Genomic DNA, 16,961 nt, shown 5'->3' with positions numbered 1-16,961 from the left:
TCAGCGTGATTTCTGAGGCGATAAATGTGCCCTGCGTTGTTAGAGATGGAGGGGGGGGGGCTCCACATGGCTCTCTCGTCACAGTAGCAATAAGCCTCAGCAGGAGAGGGGAAACAATACTGCTGGTGTTTTTCATGCGTTTTTGAACACAATGTGTGAACGGCCCCAAAGGCTAACAGAGAGCTAGCAGCTGTTCAGGGTTTTAAGGATCATAACACAGGGATTTTAGGTCTTTATCTGCTTTGCTCAGAGTGAAGCAGATACAGAAGTGTCTTAAAACTTGCATTCTCTCTACTGACCAGCAGGAGGCAACCCCCAGTTGTAAAAAGAAGTCTGGTTGTAGAAGTCTACGAGAAAATGACTCTACTTCTCACTTGAGTTATAACCTCAGTAAACATTGTCGCTGTTTAAAGTCAAATATATGCTTTTAATTCTTTCATTAAACACCTCTCCCTCTCTCTCTATCCCTCTCCCTCCCTGTCTGTGTCTCCGTAGAACCTGAACTTCACAGGTTTCAGGAAGATTCTGAAGAAGCATGATAAGATTCTGGAGACGTCGAGGGGGGCCGACTGGAGGGTGGCCCATGTTGAAGTGGCTCCATTTTACACATGCAAGAAAATCACTCAGCTCATCTCTGAGACCGAGGTGCTCACATATATGTATAGATATTCATTTAAACATGCTCAAATTCACATAGTCTTCATCAGCATTGCCATAGTTAAGTACAGTATTGCTTAAGCAGGCTGGTGAGAAACACTTCAAGAAACACAGCCATCACTATGATCAGTTGTTATCAATTAGGAAGAGATCAATGTTCAAAGTTCTCTCTGTGTGTCTTTCAGGCGTTGGTCACTACAGAGTTGGAAGGTGGTGACAGGCAGAGGGCCATGAAGAGGCTGAGGGTTCCTCCCCTGGGAGCTGCACAGGTCACTCTCACACACATCTAATGATCTCACCAAATAAAAAACACAATCTCTAAATGTTCCAGCCCTCAAATACGACATTATTAAGCCAATGATGTAATATTATGGTCTATATGACGATACAATGATAACATTAGCCACACAAATAGACAATGTTACATCTCTATGATTTTACTGTACTGATGTTATTTTTTCATCACTTGTATAACATCTACATTAAGAATAAGTTGTAAGTGTAGTTTCATTATACGTTTGATTGTTTACTTATTTGTTTGTGTACTGAACAACAAGCTCAGAGAAGCACATTAATGTTGAAGGACGGCCCAGTTATTTGACATTATTTAGAATAACTCCTGGTATATTATATGGAGGACGGTAGTATTGTTATCATTATTATAGAGTGACAGGGTTTTGTTCATGTTTTGTGTCTCTGTCTGCCTGCAGCCTGCTCCTGCGTGGACTACCTTTAGAGTCGGGCTGTACTGCGGAGTATTCCTTGTCTTACTAGTCACTGTGGTCATTACAGGTAACGCATGCATACACACTAGGGGTGTAACGGTACGCGTATTCGTATTGAACCGTTCGGTATGAGGCTCACGGTTCGGTACGCATGACGAACCGAATACGTTTGAATAATAAAAAAAATTTTAAAAGCAGGTAGTCCCATTGAGATTAAAAATCTCTTTTGCAAGATGTAAGTAACAATACTACATCACATTAAGGAGCAGTTTTTGTTTTTGATGCTTATGTGTTGCTAAGAAGACACCCCAGAAGATGGGTCACTCAGGTATAGTTCCATTATTGTTCAAAGTCAAAGAATAACTTCATGATGTTAGTTGTAATGAATAAATATATTTTAAAATCAAGTACATTTCTCTGGCATTTATAGTTTTCTACTGTACCGAACCGTGGCTCCACTGTATCGAACCCAACCGTGGATTTTGTGAACCGTTACACCCCGCATACACACACCTACAAATCTCAAACAATTATTAAATAAGTTGTGCATCTTAGAATATTGCTCTGAATATAGGTCTGAAGCCTTTAATGATTTCGTGACTCAGTTTTTACTTCCTGGACAATAGCAGTCAGTATGGTGAAGGCATGCCTCTGCCTCTGATTGGCTTACGCTGATATTCTTTCCTCACCAATCTCACTCCTCATGCCTAAACCTAACCAGCCCAACCAGCGAGTACTAGCCAATCAGAGCCTGCCCCTACAGTTCCTGTCCGGAGTGTCTGGATCAGAGATATACAGTACTTGGCAGTGAACACACTGTAGTTTCAGGGTAAAAATTTGGTGTATTTTGTATTACTTTTTGAAAGTTTCATAACCTATTTGTCTTTTGCATTGAGGATATTGTTTCATATTACTACGTTAGAATGACGAAATAGGTTTTTTTCCATTTTTTAACTAAAATAATAATAACTTTAATTATCTCATAACTTCGACTTTCTATCTCATAATTTCGGCTATGGGGATATTATTTTTATCAAATCTAACTAACTAAATTTTTTTTTTTTTTTTTTTTAATGTGGCGGATTCGCGGGCCACATAAAATGACGTGGCGGGCCGTATGTTTGACACCCCTGCTCTAAAGTCAGTCATGTATGTTTTCTTTCTTTCTTTTCATGTTTGTTTTATTTTTTTCTTACTGTTTTGTCGTAGATTTTGTTCTTATTAATGCTTCTGTTGTTTCTGTTTTTAACATGTAAAGTGTCTTTGAGTGCCTTTTAAAGCGCTATATAAAATGCATTATTATTATTATTATTATTATCATCTTCAGAAAGTGCACAAACAGGATGCTCCTTGAACATCCCTGAGCTGTTAAAGTAATAATAAATAAATAAATAAAAAAAATGGACTAACACAAAAAACATACACATGTGAACAAAAATATGTATATTTTAGTTTAAAGGGACCTGAGCTGTCAGAACAATAAATAATTTATAAAAAATAAAGAAAAATACAAATCAGAAAACAGGATTTGTTTGAACGTCAGAAGTTGTTCTCTACACTACACGCACAAACTGAATCATCACCGTGGTGCTCCCGTGCCATATCATGTCGCTTTTGCATATCTTGCAATGAACACACCTTTTCAATTTATTAAGTGTGAAATGCTCCCACACCTTGGCCGACTGAGGTCGTACTGATGCCTCCGCCATGTTTCAGAACAACGTTACGGGTCCGATGCTCTTTCCTCTGTTGTAAATTGTTTGATCGCATGTTTACTTTTATTGTGAAGAGCATGAAAACGGAAGTGATTTTACTGTGAAGAGACAGGAAGTAGCATGATACATGCTACGTGCTATGATACGACAACAATTATAGCGATAAGTGAAAATGTGGCGTAATAATCGCGCGACACAACGAATCGATAATGAAATTTGATAATCGATAATGAAAACTATTTGAATCATCGATTATTATCGATTTTATCGATTCGTTGTTGCAGCCCTAGTCAGGGGCGGACTGGGGGGAAAAAGTGGCCCGGGAGTTACTGTCAAACCGACCCACTCAATACACGGCGCGCTGCCCACTCAATGCACGGTTTTTGCAGCAGCTCACTCTTTTCTGCAACACCGTCTATGATTTTCTCACTGTCCAGCATCTGCAAAACATCTGTCTGAGTAGCCATCAACATAAAAGCCTCCAGGTGCTGTTGAGAGAGCGAGCTCCTGAGCCTGTTTTTGATATATTTCAGCATCGAAAAGCTTCGCTCGCATGCTACCTGTGTGAGAGAGGATAATCAGGAACCTGTATGCAAGGCCTATGATGTGGTATGCATCTGTCAGGAGGTTGTACTGCTTCAGAACTCGGTAGCAACAGATTGGACAGTCCTTGCAAGATGAGCACTTTTTGTAAACCATCTCTGCCTCATCTTCAGCCTCATCTTCAGCATCCTCCGGCCCAGTTCTGTTGTCTTGGTTGTGTACTCCTCAAATACTGATGCCTTCAGCCTATCCCACTGTCGTGCCAGACGTTTGAGCTCGCTTTGTAACTCGCATAGTCAAATCAACGTAATTAACACAATGACAGCCACAAAGTCATAAGAACCAGTCACATATATTCATATGACAACAAAGCACATCAATCCAGCAGACCTGCAGCGGATCCACGCATTCCACCACACAAGAGCACGAGCCATCAAATATTATTCATAAAAACGTTACTGCAGATGTAAAAAAACAAACGCAGTTTGTCACTTACCAAATTCTTTGTTGACAAAGAATTTAATCCCAGTACATCGTTTCAGTTCCAGTAAGAAGTCCTTCTCGATTCATGGACGCCGTGACAGTCGAGCCGCCCCTGTATTTCGCCGGTCTACGGCGGCCATTCGCACCTCCGCCGGCCCCGCCCCAACCGTCGCCCGGCACGAGCGCACGGCGCAGACCGCGGTAATGGAGAAAAGTTTTTAAAAGCACCGTAGTGTCCAGCCGTGCTATGGCGTCCTCGGATCGCGAGGAGTAGTATAATGTCAGTTTATACTGTTGATACAGTTTTCACTGATTGTTGACTTTCGGTATTCGAGTAAATTGAACGTGTTCTGTGAAGCATATAATATAGTCGGGCCGGCGATGTCAGAGACCGGCCCAAACCCCGTCGGCCTACCGGGGATTCCCCCGGTATCCCCGATGGCCAGTCCGCCCCTGGCCCTAGTTCAACAATCTGCTCCACATCTTTTGATTTAGATTGAACATGAAGCCATGGTATGTTTACCAACCATGGGGCTTCTGTCTTGTAATGAAGTCACTGATTGATCTGATGTACGTGTTCTCACTCTCCTTCTCTGGTTGAGCACTTTTATCATTTTCCTTGTCTCGTTCTACATCATACACTCTTTTTCCACGTCTCTCTACCTGTCACCAGGAGCTGTGGTGATCCGTAGTGCTGATGTTTGGCCTATGGTCAGGATCTACAGAGGAGGCTTCCTGTTAATAGAATTCCTCTTCCTGTTAGGTATGCACACACACACACACACCCAAACATAATACGATGCTAAGTTGGGAGTCAAGTTTCTGTTCATTCAATTCAGGACAAGGAAGGAAGGAAAGCAAGTCTATTCGTACCCAAATAATACATACGTTTACTTTCCACCCGAGCTCCACAATGTGAAGTCAGTCCCACTGTTTTTATCTTCAGGCATCAACACCTACGGCTGGAGGCAGGCGGGAGTGAACCATGTACTCATTTTTGAACTCAACCCCAGAAACAACCTGTCACATCAACATCTGTTTGAGGTCCATGCACACACACATGCACACATTGTGTCAAACAAATAGGAGAAATGGCTTCAGGCCCACAAAATGAGATGCAAAAAATAACTTAGTAACCATGTGCATTTGTATCAGTTGTTGAGTGTATTTTCATGCTCATGAATATTTTGGCTGAATTAGTCTGTGTGTGTGCAGATTGCAGGTCTGTTGGGGGTGCTGTGGTGCGTCAGCCTGCTGTCCTGTCTCTTCAGTGATAGCATCCTGGTACCAATGCAGGCTAACCCTCTTGCCCTCTACGGCCTCTTCTTCCTCTTCCTCATCAACCCCTTCAAGACCTGCTACTACAAGTCACGCTTCTGGCTGCTCAAACTCTTGGTAACATCACTCAATTACAAATGATACAGTCTTTCAATTTGCTTTTTTGTGAAATATTTGTCACCACTGTTAATAATAATAATAATAATGCATTTTATTTGTAACGCACTTTTCATTTAAAAAAAATCTCAGAGTGCCACAGAGCCAGTACATAGTAAAAAGCATAGTTAAAACATAGTTAAAACATGGTTAAAAAAAAAAAAAACTATAATAAAATAAAAACCAGTGAATGAACAGAAACACAAAAGAAATAACTGACAGTGATTTAGCACAGGGTCAGAAACACCTTCCTAAAATAAAAAGGTTTTTAGGCCAGTCTTAAAAGAGACCAGTGTCTGTGTTGCCCTTAGGTGGTCAAGGAGACTGTTCCATAGGCACGGCGCTGCCGAGCCAAAGGCCCGGTCGCCCATGGTGTGGAGCTTGGTGTTGGGGACCCGGAGGAGCGAGCTGTTTGAAGATCTGAGGGTGCGGGTGGAGATTTGGGGAGTAATGAGTTCTTGTAGGTAGGGAGGTGCATGTCCATTTAGCATTCATGTGTGAGTAGTAGGACTTTGTAGTCAATCCGGAATGAGACAGGGAGCCAGTGTAGTGAGTGTAGAGTGGATGTTATGTGCTCATACTTCCGGACTCTCATCAGGATCCTGGCAGCGCTGTTTTGGATGTATTGCAGCTTCTGGATGTTCTTGCCAGTGATCCCAGTGAAGAGTGAGTTACAGTAGTCCAGCCATAAAGGCGTGGACGAGCTTCTCTGCATCTGACAGGGTTAAAGTGGGGCGGAGTTTGGAGATGTTTTTGAGATGATAAAACGAGGTTTTGCACAGGTGTTTTATATGGTCATTAAAGGACAGGTGTGGGTCAAACTTAACTCCCAGATTAGTGACTGGAGGCGAGGGGGATGACCTGACCATCGAAGGTGAGATGAGTTATGGAGGATGACTGAACCTGGTGTGGAGTGGCAACAAGGAGGGCTTCGGTGTTGCTACTGTTTAACTGGAGAAAGTTGTTGCTCATCTACGCCTTTATCTCCCCAAGACAGGCGGTGAGACATGACAATGGCTGCAGAAGGGCTTGGGGCAGTTTTGATGTAGAGCTGTGTATCATGAGCATAACAATGGAAAGACATCCTATGTCTGCCGACGACACGACCGAGGGGGAGCATGTAAATAATGAAGAGGATGGGGCCGAGGACCGACCCTTGCGGAACACCACAGGAGACAGGGAGCAGTCTGGACTTGCATCTTCCCAGTGACACATATTCAGTTCTGCCTGAAAGGTAGGACTGAAACCACTTGAGTGCAGAGTCTGATAGTCCAATGGTGGTATGGAGGCGCTCTAGGAGGATAGTGTGATCCACTGTGTCAAATGTAGCAGTTAGGTCCAGGAGGATGAGGAGTGAGGGTGATCCTGCATTGGCCGTCATCAGCAGGTCATTCGTCACCCTGAGCAAAGCTGTTTCAGTGCTGTGGGCTGAATGAAATCCTGACTGAAATGTTTCAAACAAGTTGTGTTTGAGGTGGTCCTGAAGTTGAGAAGGAACTACCTTCTCTAACACTTTGGACAGGAAGGCGAGGTTGGAGATAGGCCTGTAGTTGGCTAGAGCCTCCGGGTCCAGGGTGGGCTTCTTGAGAAGGGTACGGATGACAGCAACCTTGAGAGCAGGTGGGACGCAGCCAGACTGAAGGGAAAGGTTAACAACTTTGGTGATGAAAGGACTGAGAGTGGGGATATGTGATTTGAGCAGATCAGTAGGAATGGTCCATGGTACAGGATTTCATTTTTCTGAGGATTTCCTCAACATGGCTCTCCTGAACCTCAGCGAGATGTAGAGGAGACAGCACACTCGCAGACAAGGTGTTGGTGTCAGAGATGGAGAGCTGGACATCAGAGAGCGAATGTTGTTGACCTTGGATCTGAAAAAGTCAACGAAACTGTTGCATTGCTCCTCTGTAGCCTCAGTTGAAGAGGATGGTTGTGGTTTCAGGAGATGGTTTATGGTTGAAAAAAGTTGTTTCGAGTTGCCAGGGTTTTTATTGATTAAGCTGGAATAGTACTGTGAGCGGGCATCTTTAAGGGAGTTGGAGTATGCCCTTTGATGCTCACGGAAAGCCTGTTGATGGACAGTGCGCCCAGAGTGTCCGCAGCGTCGTTCCAGAACACGTCCAGCTGTTTTTATTTTCCGCAGCTCATGTGTGAACCAGGGAGCGGAGCGTGAGAAATTGACCTCACGTGACTTGACACGTGAGGTCCATGAATTAGAGTTCCACTAATTCATCCATTGATGCAGAGGCTGGGCAGGTGATGAGCTGGAGATCCATGGTCATAGTGGCTGAGTCAATGCTTTTCCAGTTCCGGAAAGACATTTGACGCTTAGGTATAATAGTAGGCAGCACAAAAGTCAAGGCCATTGAGACCACCTTGTGGTCGGACACACCGAGATCATAAACCTGTAGGTTACTGATGGAAGCAGAGTCAGCGATAACCAGATCCAGAGTGTGCCCCTTGGTGTGAGTAGGAACCTCAACATGCTGCTGCAGGCCAAGACACTCAAGCATACTCAGGAAATCTGCTGCAAACTGACAGGAGGGGTTGTCGACATGGACATTTAAATCACCAACAATGACAATGTTAGTTGACATTAGTTAGTTGCCGCCCGTGTCCGACTTTCAGCAGCAGTCGCCGGACGAGCTGCTTCCATCAACTGAATTAATTAAGTGCAGCTGTGCCCCGTCTCCCCGCAGGGAGCGACATAGTCCGCATGTGGTCTGCAGGGATGTCGGCAACGCACCGGATCCGTCTTGAAACACGGGCCCTGTCTCGTTTTGTCATGCTTTGTGAGTGTGGCTTTTTTGCCGTGTCATCACCATTCACATCCATACAACCAATGTGTTTAAGATTGTAGTATTTACAAGAGCACAGTGTAAAAATACTCTGTCACAAATAATAGTCCTGCATTCGAAATGTAAAAGTGCAAACGTATTAGCGTAAAAATATACTTGAAGTAACGAAAGTAATGTTGTACTTATTATGCAGAATGTCACATTTCAAACAATGTGTTCGCGGTCGACCTTTGTCACTGGATTTTGATTATTGATGCATTAATGTGTTCATTACCAACGTTACAGCTCATTTGAACTACTTTATATGTTTAATAATTCGATATATACTATGAAGTAATACATCATGGTTTATTAGTTAATTTATATTTTGTATTTAGAATCTGAATCTGAAGAAGCGTAATTAGTAACTATCAATGTCAAATACATATGCTGAAGGTGAAAGTACAATATTTCCCTCTGAAATGTAGTAGAAGTATACAATTACCTAAATTGGAAATATTCAAGTGGTCTACATGTACTTAGTTACATTCTCACACTACTAGAGTGAGAGCACAAAATTCTTCACAAGAGCACAAAGTTGTTGTTCGATCTAGCCTCTTTATTTGCTCTCAAAGTGCATCTGATTGATGCATTTAACTTTGAAATATACAAAATGTTCTTCCAGTGAAGCATGTCCCTGGACCCCCCTCGAGGGCACACTGTCAGGGAGGGATCTCTCTCCATCCATCATGCCACATTTGCTCCATCTTTATCAGGTTCAATTGATGACGCTTTTGCAATTTTCAAATAGTGCCACAGATTCTGGATCGGACTGAAATCTTTGTTTGTCGAACATTCACCGTTTGTCGTTTAAATGTCCCTTTGTTGCATTGGCCTTGTGCTTGCAGTGGGGCCATTGTCCTGCTGAAAGGTGCACCTTCTCCCAAGCTTCGGTCTTTTAGCAGACTAAGCAGGTTCTCCTTCAGTATCTTCCTGTACCTTTCTCCATCCATTCTTCCTCCAATTCTATCAAGATGCCCAGTCCCTGCTGAGGAAAAGCATCCCCACAGCCACCACCATACTTCATTGTGGGCATGGTGTTTGTTTAGGCATGGGTCGTGTTAGGTTTGTGTCACACATAGCGCATCTTGGTCTTTGACCACAAAACCTTGTCCCACATCTTAGCTCTCGGGCTCTATGGCAAACTCCAGATGTTCTTTGATATTCTCTTATTTGAGTGATGGTCAGTTTTATGCAAAGGTCTTGACACAGTTAACTGGTGCATCTTCGCTTCAATCAGTCACTGATGTCTGCAGCTCCTTCAAAGTGATTGTTGGATAGTTGCTGGCTTCCGTCACACGTCTCCTTCCAGCTTTGACGCTGAGTTTAGAGGGATGGGCTTGTCTAAGCAGGGCCTGGGTGATATAATGCAGTGTCCATTTCCTTACTATTGATCCAACAGTGCTCACTGGAACATCACAACACTCTGATATTATTTTGTGTATGTCTATTACTTTATCTCTAACTTCCTTAGAATGCTCTTTGATCTTCATTTTCACATCTTTCCTTCAGATGCACAATCTGACCAATAGTACTTCAGCTTTATTAAGTATTTAAATAAGTCATTTAGTATCAGGAGTTGTTTTAATGTTTCACAGGTCGAGGCCAATTGTAAGCAAATTGTGTCCTCAATGCCTCTCATATGTGTAAACATGACATGCCTGTCAAATACATCACATTTCAATTTTTCATTTTTCTGCAAAATAGTTTCTGATAATAAATCAATGTCACATTGAAATTATTTTTTCTTTTTTGGGGGGGGGGGTACAGTATTTTTATATATAATTATTCCACAAAAATAAACCTGAATATATCATTTGTAATTTGTAACATATCTGCTAGTTCTACAAGTCGCCGTATACAATGTAAATTCAGATTATCATTCAAAGTTGTGCCTATAATAATTACAAACACAAACCGCCATCCATGAACAACAACACATAAAGAAACATTCAAACAGACAAATAAAACAAAAATATAAAACGTTTCTAGCATTGACTCAGTACATAAATATCGACTGGTTGGTGTCATGGTTACAAGACTTGACTGTTGTAGAAAATGTCTTAGAATCTGCAAAGGAAGTCTTAGAGCTCTGCAGTTTCCTTCTGATGTACTTCTGGTGTTAGTGGCAGTACAGTGAAGTCTAGTTATGGCAGTTTAAAATGGGGTGGAGCTAGATGGTTTAAGTTTGAGGTGAAGTCCGAGGAGTTGGAGTTATTGTTGAAATTGTCATAACTGAGAAGAAAATATACTTTTGACATTGAAATGATAAAATGTGTGGTTTGTTAGCTTAGTTGTAAAGGGATGTTATCGGTTTAATGCGCTGTATTAACTGGTAAGCCGTGTCTGATGTGCCGAATGGTTTGAGATTAGCCCTAACTGTTCGACATACGTTTTTTATGTGTTTGTCAAAAGCTGAGATTCCAAAACAATTCCAAGATGCTTAAAATCCTCTACTGTCGCTTTGTGATTGATGAAAAATGATTGTTTTCTAACCAGTGTTCCACCTTGCCAAGCAGTCTGTTAGTTTGGCTGCAGCAATAGTAGCCACAAATAAAACCGTGTTGTCGGCATACATTTGTAGCCCAACTCCTGTGAAACTATGAAGGTGTATTTTTCATTTCACTGGATCTTTAAGGTCTTCAGGCACCATCAATGTGCTGAACTACAAAGTGTGATTTAGTCATCATTGAGAAAGGTTTAAATGCCAGTCAAGTCCATCACGACACCCAAAATACAGAGCAAATACAAATGGACTGAGTGTAAAAGCAATGAGTGAATGGAGAGCAGCGATGTCGTCCACCTTGACAGAGCTTACCAGTGAATGCTTCAGTCTCTGACACCGTCCTCTCTGTCCCTTTCTTTCACAGTTTCGGGTGGTGACGGCTCCGTTTCATCATGTTGGCTTTGCAGACTTCTGGCTGGCTGACCAGTTGAACTCTCTTGGTGTGGTTCTGATGGATCTGGAGTATATGATCTGTTTCTACAGTTTTGAACTAGACTGGAAAAAACATGATGGACTCATTAGCAGTCAAGGTGAGACTGAACAATGAAAGGCTGTAAAGATCCAATGATGACCGTGTCATAACCACACCGTTTGCCTGCCGTTCTCTGCAGGTAAAGATGTGTGTAACTCCTACTCCTACGGCATCCGTGCGGTGATCCAGTGTCTTCCTGCTTGGTTCCGATTCGTCCAGTGTCTCCGACGTTACCGCGACACCAAACGGGCATTCCCTCACCTGGTGAACGCGGGGAAATACTCCACGTCCTTCTTTGTTGTCACCTTTGCTGCCCTATACAGCACACATAAAGGTAGAATGGACACAACACTTCTTTGGTGTATTCAATGCACAGAGGGCAAAGCTTACACATACACCTTTAATATTAATATAATATAAGAGGAATGTTCCTTCCAGATGGCACCAGGCCTTTGTATCAAACAGACCTTTATTACTACCGTAATAATAACTTAGTAAGCTGTCTCCCTGTGTTCTTAACTTCTACTGTTTCACTGTTTTCTAGGTAAACTTGATAAACTACAACAAAGGTCCTGTCATACTCCCCACCCTGAAAAACAAGATTCACAGTCACAACTAGAAAAAGCATTTTCTTCAGGATGTTCATTCCAGTTAGCTATTAGAAATTATGCCAAAGACCATGAGAAAAAAATACGAAACAATCAGACAGGAACGTGTTATTTCTTGAAAGAAAAAGGGTCTTATCCAGTTCTTGTGTATTTCCTCTGTGGGGCGTCAGTGCTTCTGTTTGGCCACTGAATATATAGGTTAAAGCAGCTTTTCCTCTTCTGTACAAGCTACTCTGAGGAACTTTCATTTTTGTGTTGATTTTGGCGGTCCCTGTGGACAGAAGCGGTGATGTTTCTGAGCACCAGACTCCCTTTAGAAAACCTCACATTTTCCTGCAGTAGGGTCTGACAGTCTGCCCCGTTCAGTCCCAGTTCTGGTTCTCCTGTGTGCCTCTTTCCTCGAGCGGGGCCTGCAATATACGGCCTGGTGTCTGTATTTTGTCTCCCTTCGGGGACCTGCAAGGTGATGCTATGCTCCTGGTCGGAGGAGCTCTGACTGCAAGTTGGAGGCAGCAGCAAAGCCGGATCGGTTGGTCTCTGCCAGAGGCCCCGCTGGAGTCTGAGCTGAAGGAGTCTGATTTTGCGCGGAATCCGACTGATGACGAGCATCAAGAATAACAATATAGAAATAGCTAATCTTCTCTCCAATGGTATTCTTTAATTTTGTATTAAATTCTTTCATAACCAGTTAAAAGTTCCTCACAGTAACTTTAAGTGGAAAAACACAGACTTCTGAGTTATTAGAAAACAAATGTCTTTGATTGACATATCAATTTTAAACTTACAGATCTGATGCTATACCAGCTGTCGCGCCTCACACCCGTCTCTCTCTCTCCTCCTTAGTTGAAGCCCCCGCTGACGCCAAGATCTTCCTCTACTTGTATATCGGCTGTTTGGTGGTCAGCTCATGTTACACACTCGTCTGGGACCTGAAGATGGACTGGGGCCTGTTCGACCGCAACGCAGGAGAGAACACCTTTCTGAGAGAGGAGATAGTCTACCCACATAAGGTATTCCTCCACACAGGGAGAGTAGTCTGATCCTTTCAATACCAGTCCCTGACTGAATATTAACTACAGTGTGATGATGTGTTCTCCCTGTTTTCTGTCTCTCCCGTCAGGCCTATTACTACAGTGCTATAGTGGAGGACGTCCTGTTGCGTTTTTCTTGGACTTTAACTGTCTCCCTCAGCACAGTTACTGGGTTACACGGCATCTCTGACATACTGGCGACTATACTTGCCCCCATGGAGGTCTTTAGGTATCATCGTTCTGTTTTCTGACTTTGCGTTTCCTTCTTCGTCCTCTTTTTACTTTCCTCCCCTTAGTGAGTCATTTATTCTTTTCCCTGATCCATCATTCCATAAAATGTCAAATAGTTTTGTCTGATCAACCACCGAAAACTCAAATACATTTCAGTCATCAGTTACAAAGATAGAAAACATTGTCCATATGAAAAGCTGTAAAAAGTGTGTAACACTTTAGATAGGCCGTTAATTGATGATCCACATTGTGATTAAATTGAATCAGCAATATATTAATCAGATAATTGTTTCAGCACTACTGGGAATCAAATGACGAGACATTTTACAGTACTCCTATTATAATGTTCTGTACTGCTGCACTGCTTCAGCAGCTATTTCCTGTCTGTGATTGCTTGAATTATTTAAAATAGAATAAAAATGATTTGTCATTTAAATCTACTATCTAATGATCTTTTATTTTCTATTAAATCAATCAACCAATCAAGTCATCACCCATGTCCCCCCTAACTTGGAAGAAAACATTGTTAAAGCATGAGGATGTGGACCATTGTTATTCACTGTTATTAGAATATTTAATATGTGATATACAGTATGTAAGTCAAATTGCTTCTCCTTCCAGACGTTTCGTATGGAACTTCTTCCGATTGGAGAACGAACACCTGAATAACTGTGGTGAGTTCAGGGCCGTCAGAGACATCAGTGTGGCTCCGCTCAATGCTGACGACCAGACACTGCTGGAGCAGATGATGGACCAGGAGGACGGAGTCCGGAACCGGCAGGGCAAGAAGAGCTGGAAGAGGAGCTACAGCATGAGTCTACGCAGACCACGATTGGCCTCACAGTGAGTCTCAACAGTAACACACGTGAACGAGATATGGGAACACATGAAGCTGATGGGTTACTGAAGATTGGAATGTTAAAAAATATGGATCAGGGTCATCCTCACCAATCCATAATCCTCTTCTGTAGAGCTATAGCTTGCAATTCATTGGCACGTCACCAGAAGAGAAACGCTCAGGCCTTGGCATTCCCTGGGTGCCAGGATCTATAGTGGGCAGAGGAGCTCCTGTGTAAGATCAAGGAACAGGTTACTAGCTGATGCAGAATGTTTAAAAAGTACAGGAGGAGGAAATGAGTGGGAAAACATATGGTTCAGAAAATGTACTGCCAGAATTTAGCTGGATTTGAATATAACTTGGGAATTAAAAACAAATAAGAATTCGATTTAGCCTTTCTTATTGCGGATGTACATTTGTTTCAGAGATGTCGGGAATCATTTTGCCATCGACGCTTACATATAATGTTCAAGTCATAGTCCAGACTAAAAGACACCAACGCAGAAAGCACAGCTGGCAAGAAATCACTGACTGTGTATTTACATGCACGATAGATCTGACTACAACTACATGTGTGTATTCTGTTAAATGAATGTGTTGCAGATGTATTCTCATGGCGTGTGTGACAATATTTAACCTTTATTCTTTCAGCTGAAACAACGGCGGTGTGAAACAGACTTGGAAGCAAATTGAAATAAAAGAAGAAATCAGTATATCGATGGCCGAAGAGCAAAACCTCCGATCTGACAAAGGCCTTGATCATTTTGCAGATAGGATCTTTGCAATCTTTCCATCATTTGGTGCAAGTTGGAAGAGGTTCTAAAACATGATGCTCTAAATGAAGTTTCAATAAAGGGCGGGATTATTTAAAAACAGACTGAATATGAACAGCCTTCCTTGTTCTCATCATCCAAAATGAAATCCGGCAATCAGAAAATTCTGCAGATCGGAGGTTTTGTGCTTTGGCCCTCGATATATTCCCTTATCATATATATTTATATGTATGATATGTGTGTCAGCTTCTTGAGCCGTGTGTTGCAGTGTGACATGTTGGAGTCGTGTCTTACAGTCGCAGACTGAATACAGCGTTACTTTGCTCAGGTTTTAAGTGATGGAAGGAAACCTTACCGCTTTGAATGATATTTTTATATTCATGTTTTTATTGCCCATAAGTGTGTTTCACACCGCCAGGTTGCAGCTGAAAGAACAAGGCTAAAATGTTGTCATCCACGCCAAGTATTTCACATCAAAGCAACACTTTAAGTTGTAGAATACACTCATGTTATTATAGTCCAGCTCTTTCGTGCCCTGGATGAAGCAGTGAAGTCTTTTCATGTACATATTTACACAGTCTGCGCTTTATTACCAGCTGGCCTTCCTTCATTTGTCCATTTAAACTTTGTTACGTATTTGTCTAATATTATAGTATACTCTTCATTTGTAAAAATAGCAGACTTGTCCATGATTGTGATTGGTTATATGCTGCAAACACGCCCTTTTATGGGAACGTCTCACAGCCAGATGGCGGAACCCCGGGTCGACTTACCGAGTTGATAAGCAGCGCTTTTGGAGCGTTGTACAGAATAGTGGCTGTAGATAAGCTAAAGATACTCTGTGTAGTCCAGAGCCCTGAAGCTTTGAGAAGAAGAGCTGTGAACAGGGAACCAACCATTCAGCCAAAGGAGTGCACAGTTTAACCATCATAGAGTGAAAACAAGTTGTTCTGCTGCTCATTATCGGCCTGTGTTCAGTGACAAATATGCAATCTGGAGATCGGCATCAATGCTTTCTGCTTCTGCAGCATTTCCTTGAGCTCCTGCAACTAGCCTACATACACATTCACACACTGAGTGAAGCCAGCAGAGCAGAGAGGCCGCGGCGCGCTAGCTTGGCTAATAGTGAATTGTTACAAACCAGCTGAAACCGAAGCTGTTTGATGTCGTCTAACTGTTTTAGCTTCTTGTAAACTTCTCTGCTGGCTGAGCCAAAGCAGCTCCTCCTGCACAGAGGACTGATAATTGCTGATGTCTGTGTTTTCATTCTTTCTGAACTTCACTCAGGAATATTCTTTATTTTATTGGTATTTTAGATTTGTTTTAGTGAGATTGTTTGGTTTATATAGTGACGCTGCTGTTATAAACATGAAATCAACATCAATTCTGTCCTGAATTCATTCTGTTAAAAAGCGATAACAACCTAACTGATGAGGAGTGTCTATGAGAGTAGTAGTATCGATAACATCGTAACCACTCCCACCCTATCTGCTGTCAACATGCTAACCTGTGCTGTAAGCCTACATACTGTGCGTCATCACTGTAAACAATCTGTTCCATTTCCCCACTTCAGGTCCAAGACCCGTGACACCAAGGTTTTGATTGAGGACACTGATGATGACTCCTGACATCAGGCCACGCCCCTCGCCTGGGTCCAGAATTTATTCAAAGGAGGAAACTCCGCCTCCTAATTGAGGAATTACCCAGCGAGTTGGGCGTTGAACTCTCAACCAAGGACAGGTTTAAACTCCCATGCCTACGTAACCCTTTCTCCAGTGCATGAGCCTCTACATGGGTTCACAACTGTTTGTATTTCAACGGAGGAACTTTTACCTCTTGAACAAACAACCCAGCAACATGGCCATGAAACTCTTCCCCCTACCTTCAATAATAATCAAGGGTGGGCTCACCACTTAAACTCTACTTTACCGAAGCAGTGGGTCACCCCCAGCCACCCAGAGGTGAACTCAACTCCAGTCATTGCTTGAGCTCTCCTAAAAGCCGCCGTCTAGCATGAACATCGCAGCTCAATGGAATGCAAGCCGATCACCCTGACAGGAAGTGTCCCTGCTGCCTCTCGGTGCCACTCAGCTTCCACACAGGGAGAG

General features: G+C 42.6%; 1 protein-coding gene across 4 annotated transcripts in view; it reads left to right on the top strand.

Annotated features, from left to right (window-relative positions):
* The window catches only part of LOC306789665 (xenotropic and polytropic retrovirus receptor 1 homolog), a gene marked incomplete at its 5' end in the record, with an annotated part of 54,616 nt that extends 37,655 nt beyond the window's left edge, over positions 1-16,961 (top strand). Inside the window, 12 exons of one of the 4 annotated variants that reach the window (XM_079285730.1) lie at positions 496-645; positions 843-926; positions 1,368-1,449; positions 4,800-4,886; positions 5,070-5,167; positions 5,339-5,518; positions 11,265-11,430; positions 11,512-11,706; positions 12,824-12,990; positions 13,101-13,240; positions 13,864-14,085; positions 16,427-16,961. In XM_079285730.1, the coding sequence (XP_079141856.1) occupies positions 496-645; positions 843-926; positions 1,368-1,449; positions 4,800-4,886; positions 5,070-5,167; positions 5,339-5,518; positions 11,265-11,430; positions 11,512-11,706; positions 12,824-12,990; positions 13,101-13,240; positions 13,864-14,085; positions 16,427-16,481 (1,626 nt within the window). In that variant the 3' untranslated portion in view covers positions 16,482-16,961. Of the gene's footprint in view, positions 1-495; positions 646-842; positions 927-1,367; positions 1,474-4,796; positions 4,887-5,069; positions 5,168-5,338; positions 5,519-11,264; positions 11,431-11,511; positions 11,707-12,823; positions 12,991-13,100; positions 13,241-13,863; positions 14,086-16,426 lie in introns of all 4 variants that reach the window. The other 3 variants (XM_079285731.1, XM_079285729.1, XM_079285728.1) reach the window with 3 other exon arrangements.

Source organism: Melanostigma gelatinosum (assembly GCF_949748355.1).
Source record: "Melanostigma gelatinosum genome assembly, chromosome: 15".
In the NCBI taxonomy this organism is placed as follows: Eukaryota; Metazoa; Chordata; class Actinopteri; order Perciformes; family Zoarcidae; genus Melanostigma; species Melanostigma gelatinosum.
The sequence above is the reverse complement of the archived record's forward strand: the minus strand, read 5'-3'. Positions and strand labels throughout refer to the sequence as shown.